General features: G+C 42.7%; 1 protein-coding gene and 1 long non-coding RNA gene across 4 annotated transcripts in view; one reads left to right on the forward strand and one right to left on the reverse strand.

Annotated features, from left to right (window-relative positions):
- Positions 1 to 4,334, forward strand: part of LOC143519933 (uncharacterized) — a 6,450-nt gene extending 2,116 nt beyond the window's left edge. For both annotated transcript variants that reach the window (XR_013132559.1, XR_013132558.1), the window contains 4 exons: positions 674 to 2,877; positions 3,251 to 3,533; positions 3,793 to 3,828; positions 3,941 to 4,334. This is a non-coding gene — a long non-coding RNA (uncharacterized LOC143519933). The remainder of the gene's footprint in view (positions 1 to 673; positions 2,878 to 3,250; positions 3,534 to 3,792; positions 3,829 to 3,940) is intronic.
- An 869-nt stretch (positions 4,335 to 5,203) lies between these two features.
- saraf (store-operated calcium entry-associated regulatory factor) lies at positions 5,204 to 8,124 on the reverse strand. 2 transcript variants are annotated; one of them, XM_077013534.1, is made up of 7 exons: positions 7,863 to 8,124; positions 7,560 to 7,738; positions 6,914 to 7,373; positions 6,508 to 6,679; positions 6,233 to 6,321; positions 6,015 to 6,078; positions 5,204 to 5,943 (listed from the first exon to the last, which is right to left on the reverse strand). In XM_077013534.1, the coding sequence occupies exons 1-6, from the start codon at positions 7,930 to 7,932 to the stop codon at positions 6,053 to 6,055; spliced, it is 996 nt and encodes a 331-aa protein (XP_076869649.1). In that variant the 5' UTR covers positions 7,933 to 8,124; the 3' UTR covers positions 5,204 to 5,943; positions 6,015 to 6,052. The 2 variants fall into 2 exon arrangements, with proteins under 2 accessions (XP_076869649.1, XP_076869648.1); XM_077013533.1 differs by having other exon boundaries at positions 5,204 to 6,078; positions 7,863 to 8,123.
- Positions 8,125 to 8,653: the final 529 nt, after the last annotated feature.

Here is an 8,653-nt window from a genome sequence, read left to right on the forward strand (position 1 = left end):
GTATGCTTTATATAATATTCAAATTTTCAGATATAATGATTTTGGGTTTTCATTGGCTGTAATCCATAATCATCAACATTAACAGAAATAAACATTTGAAGTAGCTCACTCTGTCACAAATCTATATAATATATGCATTTCACGTTTTGTATTGAATTACTGAAATAAGTTAACTTTTTGGGCCATGTGGTGGACTGGCGAGGTTGGCATGTCCATGGTGTACCTGCCCTCGCCCGATGGTGCTGGGATTGGCTCCACCCCCTGTGACCCCGATTAGCGGGATTAAGTAGAAAAGGTAAGGGATGGATGCACGGACGTCATTTGGGTAGGGCATGGGTGGACATGTCCCCCCCACTTTTTCAAAAGCCGGTTTTGGTACCCCCCAGTTTTTACGGTTAAAACCAAATATTTAAATAGCGATGAATCCATGTCCCCCCCACTTTTTATTACAAGATTACGTCCATGGATGGATGGATGTTTTAAACCTTTTTTGGCTAAAATGTTAATTTTGTGCTTTCACATATGTTATTTCCTTCATTAATGTTGGATGTTATGACATAAGCGAAGTGACAAAGCTCTTGTCATCACTGTGTTGTCATAGCACAGCGCATGACTCCTCCCTCTGGGCGTGTCTATGTTCATCTGTGTTTGGCCCATTTGTCATCTATATTAGGCAGAAATGGAGGAGCTCTCCAGTGCCTCCGAGGAGGAGGTGGGCACTGAGGAGGAGGAGACAGATGAGGAGGAGGAGGAGAGGAAGGCCGCCGCGCCTCTGCATCCGACGTCCGATCCTCCAAGTCCTGAGCAGCCCACAGGACCAAGACCCCACGGGCGGTGGCAGGCTGTGCTGCCCAAGTGCAGTGTACCTCCCCCAGCCGCCTTCACGAGGGTCCAGACCCGAGCGCACGTCCCTCGGCAGGCCCTAAAGGACCCACACCTGCTCCTATGACCCCAGGATGGCCACCCCCACTTAACACAGGCAGTCCGGCGTGGCCACTGGGGAATCCGTTTGTGTACCCGTGTCTGTCCCTGTATGTTTGACTGTCTGTGTTCCTCCCATTTGTCCCCTTTTGTACGTTATTAATGTGTGTGTGTGTGTGTGTGTGTGTGTGTGTGTGTGTGTATGTGCACTGTAAAAAATGTTTGTTAAATTTACGGTAATAAACTATAAAATAGCAACAGTAAAAGATCATAAAGTAGAAAACAGTATATCACTGTAACAGATGCAATAGTTTACTTTAAAAAAATAAACAGTATATAAAATTTATTTTTACAGTCATAATATGTAGAAAGCACACATTTTTAATGTTCATTTCAATATTTTAGGTAAAATATATTGGAAAATTCCGTAATGTTGTAAACAAGGAATTACCCTAAAAAAAAAAAAATATTCAGTCTAAATTACAGATTTTGCTGATGAGTAGCCTATATTTCAATTTACAGTGAAAACCATTCATCAATCGGCACAATCGTACGGAGCCTGTAAGGTGACATCATGTAAAAAATAAAATAATGCGTGGCCACGACTTACTAACGCGCGAAGATCTTAAGGCGTGGGAACGAGATACTAATGTCGCCTTTCACGCGCGGCAACAAAGTTAATTTTTTCACAGCAAAACAAGCAGATCCCAGGGTTGTTCGTGAACTGACTGGCAAGGAGGGGATGTACACTAACTGAATGCCCAAGGCAGATAAACCTGGCTTTATATAAAGTAATACTTAATTATCCCGTTCGCACTCGTTAATTATCTTGTTCGCACGCGTTAGTAAGTCGTGGCCACACGTTAGTAAGGCGTTCGCATGCTAGTAAGTCGTGGCCACGCGTTATTATTTTTTTTACATGATGTCACCTTACGGGCTCCGTACATTACGTATCTGTGTCAGGGACAGATTTTTGAATTCAGTGCACATACAAGGCGCTCTGCTGATTGTTGAGAAAATGTTAGGCTTTTCTGCTTAAAGTCTGTAAAATTGTGTAGCGTCGGTCCACTGGGGGCGGCGCTACTTCCCATGAGCCCCCGCGGCTCCGTTATTGATACGCGTTATGTGTAAGTGTTATGACATGCTGTTGTTGATTATGTATTTGATTATATGTTTTGTTAGTTTAAGTCTCCCTGTATTAGTTTATGTAGTTGTACATTGTCTGAGTCTACCTACCGTGTTTGTGTAATGTTACAATGCTAATGACCTGCCCTCATGGTTCACGTATTGTGTTTAATACGCGTGATTACGGTTTCATGCGTGATTACGTTGCTAAGGCAAAATAAAAGTGCCTTGTTGCCTTAAAATGTGGTAACCAATGATCTATATTATAGATAATAATATAGATCATTGGTGGCAACAACTGGGAGGCCCTAATGATGGCGGCCTGCCAGTAATTTACTGTGAAGTTGGACTTTACAATCAAATACTGTAAAATAATAATGGTTGTAATGTGTTCATCATAGAGATAAACAGTAAAACAGTTGTTTTTAAAATTATTCACCGTAAATAGCTTTATTTAAAAAAGTTGTTAATTTTACAGTGTATTATTGTAAGCTGTAAAGTCATTTTCCGTAAAAAGAACAGTTCTAAATGATGAAATTTACGGTTGTCAAAAAAGATACCGTAGTGTTTTTTACATTGTCACCGTTTTTTTTACAGTGTATTATTGTAAGCTGTAAAGTCATTTTCCGTAAAAAGAACAGTTCTAAATGATGAAATTTACGGTTGTCAAAAAAGATACCGTAGTGTTTTTTACATTGTCACCGTTTTTTTAACGGTAAAGTTCTGGCAACCACAGCTGCCAGTCTTTTACCGTAAATTTAACGGATTTTTTTTTACAGTGTGTGTGTGTCTGCTTTGATTCTGGAGTTTCCGGGCGTTTGTGGTTCAACGGTGAATGAACCTTGCATTGATGCATTGAAGTTACAACTATTAAAATATAATTTACGCACACATTGTAGTAAGCCCTTATTGGGTAACAAAAAGTAAATGAATCAGAAAATTAAACAGTAAATTAATCAGACAATTTCACTGCCTTACTGAAATAATCATTCAACGTGTTTCCACTTAGCCTAGATTATATAAACATGCATTAAATGTTGTGCTGGAGTACTTGGGAGATGGCAGCGTTGGCATTACTGGAAGATATTGCTAATGGCCGAATTTGCCGAGATACATACATATATGTATATATATATATATATATATATATATATATATATCTTCCTCTCCCCCCCCCCCCCCCCCTCCCTCTCTCTCTCTGCAGTGGGAGTGCAATGCAACCATGGACATCAAGTACAAATTTGGCAATATGGCCCTTGAATGTGAAGGCTACAACAGCACAGATGATCCGTACGTCCTGAAGGGTTCATGTGGCCTGCAGTATGCTCTGGAGCTGACTAATGAGCAGAGCTTCGTAGATGTTACAAAAACCTTGATGGGATGCATCGCTATTTTACTGATAATTTGTGCCATCGTCGAGTGTATTTTCTCCAAGAGGAGCACAACCAACACAGTCAATGCAGCTTCGGATGTGCGCGACGCTACAGGTATGGAATCCAGACTGCATTACATGTCCAGGGTGTCTTGTGTTCAGCAGGCATATGGAGCTTTGGTTGTAAACATGTATTTACACACACACACACACACACACTCACTCATCATGCACGTATTATGAGCATGATTACACACCCCCTTCATGACCCTGTGACAGAAATACTGATCTCAGTCTGGCCCTCCTAGTCCAGGAGGTCTAGATCCACTACTGTGTGTATGTGCTCACAGCCTTCTGTGTGTTCTTGACTGCAGCTTCCCATGCTCCCTACACCCCTCATGTATCTATAGGTAAGCAATCAAACATTTTACAATTGTGCAGTTATTTAATGCAGTAAATATTAAAACAGGTGTTGCTATGTGATTTTAAGAGTTTTCAGGGGTTTTTTTTTATGGCCTGCAGGTTTTCCTCAGATTATAACAAGATAAAAATCACTGAATATGAACCTGCTGAAGTGTGTGTCCTGCAAAACTGGTTTCAAAGATCTAATTAACCTTATTCATGATGCACTGTGTTGATTAAAAGAGGTGTGGTGTTAACTTGACAGTTTTAGGACCAGAATATCCATCATAAATCATACCGATCTGGTTAACATGGAATTACGTTTTTACTTAATTCGCTTTTGTAGTCTAAAATCTAAACATTTTAGTTTTTAATGATGTGAAAGTTTTAATGGCTTTTTTCTTGAATGGATAATTGAGTTTATCTCTCCAAAATGAAGGTAACTGTTAATATTACTCCTGTTCTCCTTATTATATCAGTTTCACTTCTGTGAAATGTACTTCACATCTGCTTCTAAAATAAAGAGTGTAGCTGTGGAAGGTGCTCCTTCCTAATCCTGAATGCATGAATGGTCATAATTGCATCTTAGCAAGTGTTTTTCTTTGGGTTTCGGTGTAAGGGTGAACGGTACTGGAGGTGGGCAGGTACCGGCGTAGTGTGACTTGTGTGTACCAGTATGAAGACTCAACCCATCCACTCGGACATGATCCTAACACACCACCACTGAGAACGCTGTCCTCTGCTGAGTGCTCGTGAGCCGATTAGCCCCTTACTAGGACATATTTAATGTATTTTTATACAGAGCTCTTAATTTACACACGTTGCAGTGGGGGAAGAGTAGTGGTGATGATTCTCTGAAGATCATGGGTGGTCTTGGTGTCAAACCATTCTGTGATATATCCAGACAGCGCACTTTCTGACGTGGAGAAGGAAACGCACTGTGCGATCACGTCATTTTCGGCGTGCAGACCCTCGTTTGCTTCAAATATGCGCACCTCAACATCACACATCTCAGCACACCTGTACGGAAACGGAAGTGGGCGGGGCACTGGGGGTTTAGACACAAAACGAGACTCATCAAAAGTGCTTATAAAAAAACAACCTTTACGCATAAAAATGAACGATTAATCTCCATAATTACCTCAGTTTATCCACCACGTACAGAAGATTTAAAAGAGAGATAGACTCATAGATAGAGTACAGAATGAATAATAATAATGGACCACTGAGCAAGTGTGGAGCATGTGTGGTTGAGAATATTTATACATATTTATATCAGTGCTAGTAACATTACATTACAGAGTAGTTACTGTAATACAGAATAAGGGATTTACATGGTGGAAACGATCAATCACACATTCATGCTTAGGAAGGACCAAGGACTCCCAAAACCTACATATTTTATTTCAGTAATGTATTTAAGTACATTTGATATAACTTTACAATAATGAAATCAACACAGTAAAGGGACAGAAATAAAAGTGCCAACAATCACCATCCATGTGCTTGGAAATGTAATGTCAGAACTGCAAATCATTGTGTCAAACTTTATTACGGTGTATGCCAAACTGATACAATGTGATTGGTACACTTCCTAAATGTGTAAAATTAAAACAAGATGTTTAAAATATGATACAGAAAAACTTAAATTAAAAGACACAACTTGGACTTCAGCATTCAACAGCTTCGTAATAACTAATAAATGAGAGAACTATTTGAATCTGCAGTTTGCCAGGTTACTTTCATTAAAAAATGTGAAACATTGTTAAATCACGTTACACGATGATACGGCTAGTAGTGCTAAAACACACCAGCAACTTTAAAATCGAACCAAACAAACAAAAACACATTTATGATAAAATTCAAACAGCGTAAACTCAGCATATACACTACAGTATAAGCTAGCAAGCACACAGTATCCTACCTACACACTCTGGAGTTTAGTTTAAAATCACACTGGCTTAGCCAGACAAGATAATCCAAATCTGGTTTCATTCGTTCACCAGACTGTGGTGATTTAGGCTAAAGCTTTTCCAGGTTGGGCACAGCTGAAACCAAACCTCCTTCCATCGGCACAGATCTTCTTGAATCTGAGGTTAGTTCGCCAATCTAGGACACCAGTTCTGTAGTACAAACACACCAATGTTGTCCCTGTTGTACATCCATGTCTTCCATATTTGTTTTCTTTACATACGTTTTGGCTCCGAGACTTCAGCAGGTTCACAGTGCTCTTCATCTTCTCTTAGTCCCTCCAAACCCTGCATTTCAAATAAAGTTAACTAATCAATACAATTCTCACATATTCTGTACAAGACCCCTGAAATCCCATACCAACACACCTAAAATGTTTTAATAGGTACTTCATTAAATAATCATACGGTTCCAAGATGTTTGTTTATTGTTGTTGTTTACCTGAAGCTGTGCGTGTTCCTGAGCTTGTTTTGGGTGGAGAAGAGGGGGTGTGGTATGAAGGGCCAGCAGGACCCATGGTCGGCCCCCGCCTACAACGACAGAGAGAAGATTGAGACCTACATTAAAATGTATAATTAGAGTGTGTAAAGAGTGTACTAAACACTAAACTGTAGGTTAAAAAAGTGTAGGCGTCTCACAGCCCAAAGGAACCAGAACAGAGCTGTTTGGCCAGCAAAAGAACTTACACACCCCTGATGCCCAAATCCCCCACTGACCTTTGATTGCCAAACAGATATCCCAGCAGTCCACCGGTACCCATCCCAGACCAGAATCCCCCTCCCCCGAGCCCTGTTGGCCGTCTGAATCCAGCCCCAGCGGTTTGGGGGCGGGTAAAGGCATCAGCAAAACCGTAACTGGGACCCGGGTGGGCGTGGCCAGAAGGGGGGTCTGCAGTGAAGGAAAGACACAAAGCTGTGAGCACGTACACATTCAGACATGTCTGCACTAATCCACACTTATAACTGTTGTTGAAATACAATCGTGCTCGTAATAATTGCTGATAAAGTGGGATGGGTGGAGAACTCCACAAAAAACAAACTAACTGCATGTTTACAACCAAAGTTCATATGAATACTGAACACAGGGCACTCTCAACATGCACTGCCGTCCCACTCATCTAACCTGTGTAATCAGGCTTGAACCCCGGAGGGGGCGGGCCCGTGTTGCCATAGCCACCATCCCAAGGTCCGGTGGAATCTTGGGCCGAGTCTCTGTGGTAACCCTGCTGGCCATGTGCAGGGTTGCACAAGAACATCTTGTAGACGCCGTAGGCTAGCAGCAGGAAGAGGGCGATGACCAGCAGGCCGCCCGCACCCTCCCCCGTGGAGCCGCCCTGCTGGTGATACCCACCGCTGCTGGCACCGTGACCCTTGCTCTGGAAAAAGCTGGAGGCAAAATCGGAAAACCCAGACGAGCCGCGGGCGCCCTGGTGCTGCCGACCCTCGGCCGTGAGCTCCAGAGAGTACTCCAGACCGCACGAACCTTTCAGGATGTACGGGTCATCCGGGCTGTTGTAGCCCTCACAGGACACCGCCACTTTGCCAAACCTGTACCAGTTATCCAGGTCAGCCTTACACTCCCACTGCAGAGACAGGAAGAGGAGAGAGAGAGAAGATCTTATGTCAAAGTACTGGTGTGCAAAACCAGCACTGGAATGGTCTTCGATTGGAAGTGTAGGGTGGTTGATGTTGAGATTGGCATTTACAGCTTTAATCACCGACAGACGTCAAAGTTGTGCCACAATGATACTCCTGATGAGGTTAAATACCTGCACGTCCACTCCGTCCCATCCTCTGTTCTGACACTGGACGGTCTCCGGAACGAAAGCAGCGCAGCCCGCGGAACCCCCGACGCACTGGAGCTGCGGGACCGGACTGGTGCGGCGCGCAGTGGTGTACCGGCCCCGGTGGAGTGTGATCACCTGAACATCCCGGAGCAGGACCGCGCCTACAGCCCAGGTGGAAGATGTTATGTTCACATCATCAGCAAAGTGTGAAAATGAAATATAAATTTATATGAAATATTCGTCTTAAGCTTAAACAAAGCAAATATAACGTTTAAATGAACTCACCGTCGTCCCAACAGTCGACGACAGGAAGAAACATGAGATTAAACGTCAACAGGAAGAGCGCGGTCACCATGTTTTTAATCTACAAGCTACCTTGTTAAATAAAATAATAATCTAAATTGTTAAAGAATATTTGTTTATTTGAACGGCCTCTGTGCATTTAGTAAAAAGTCCACTCTGTGCGTCATTTAAACTCCAAACAACTTCAACTCCAAACATCAACACACACGTCCCCCTTCCTCTTCCTTGTTGTGTGTTCCGGGTTGGTTGTGCTCACTGGCGCCCCCCAGCGGACAGTGCACAAGCTCTTCATACCGGACTCTATGGTTTACACCAGGTATCCCCAAACCGCGGACCTCGGTCCGAATCCGGACCGAGAGATGGTTCTGTCCGGACCCATGCCCAACATGATGAATTCACAAAATTAGATCATTTTCATGGAGCATTTTTTCCGGCGAAGGACAGGTGCAGAGTCAAGCAGAAACCTCTACTGCAGTTATTACGGTAATAGCGTCACTCAGTTGAGTCGATCAAATCTTTTGTTTGCCCTGCGCAACCAGTGCCACTATCTCACCCGGGCAAAGCCGAGCAGAGCGGAGGAGGTTATGGCTTGTTCCAAAATAAGAAAAGTTGATGCTGAAAACCACTGTTTTAAAGATGAGTGGACAGATAAATTTATGTTCATTCTTCCTGCAGGCAGGTCAAAACCTGCTTGTCTTATATGCTCAGAAACGGTTGCATTAATTAAAAGTGGCAACGAGAAACAGCTCTTTTGAGCAAAGTTATCCGCTGAA

Source organism: Brachyhypopomus gauderio, chromosome 1 (genome assembly GCF_052324685.1).
Source record: "Brachyhypopomus gauderio isolate BG-103 chromosome 1, BGAUD_0.2, whole genome shotgun sequence".
NCBI lineage: Eukaryota > Metazoa > Chordata > Actinopteri > Gymnotiformes > Hypopomidae > Brachyhypopomus > Brachyhypopomus gauderio.

Excerpts from the sequence above, each read along its gene's own strand:
- saraf (XM_077013534.1), bottom strand. The coding sequence starts at position 7,932 with ATGGTGACCGCGCTCTTCCTGTTGACGTTTAATCTCATGTTTCTTCCT. Across the intron at positions 6,680-6,913 it reads GTTCAAGCCTGATTACACAG|ACCCCCCTTCTGGCCACGCC; the intron begins GTTAGATGAGTG and ends CCTTCACTGCAG. Across the intron at positions 6,079-6,232 it reads AGGAACACGCACAGCTTCAG|GGTTTGGAGGGACTAAGAGA; the intron begins GTAAACAACAAC and ends TTTGAAATGCAG.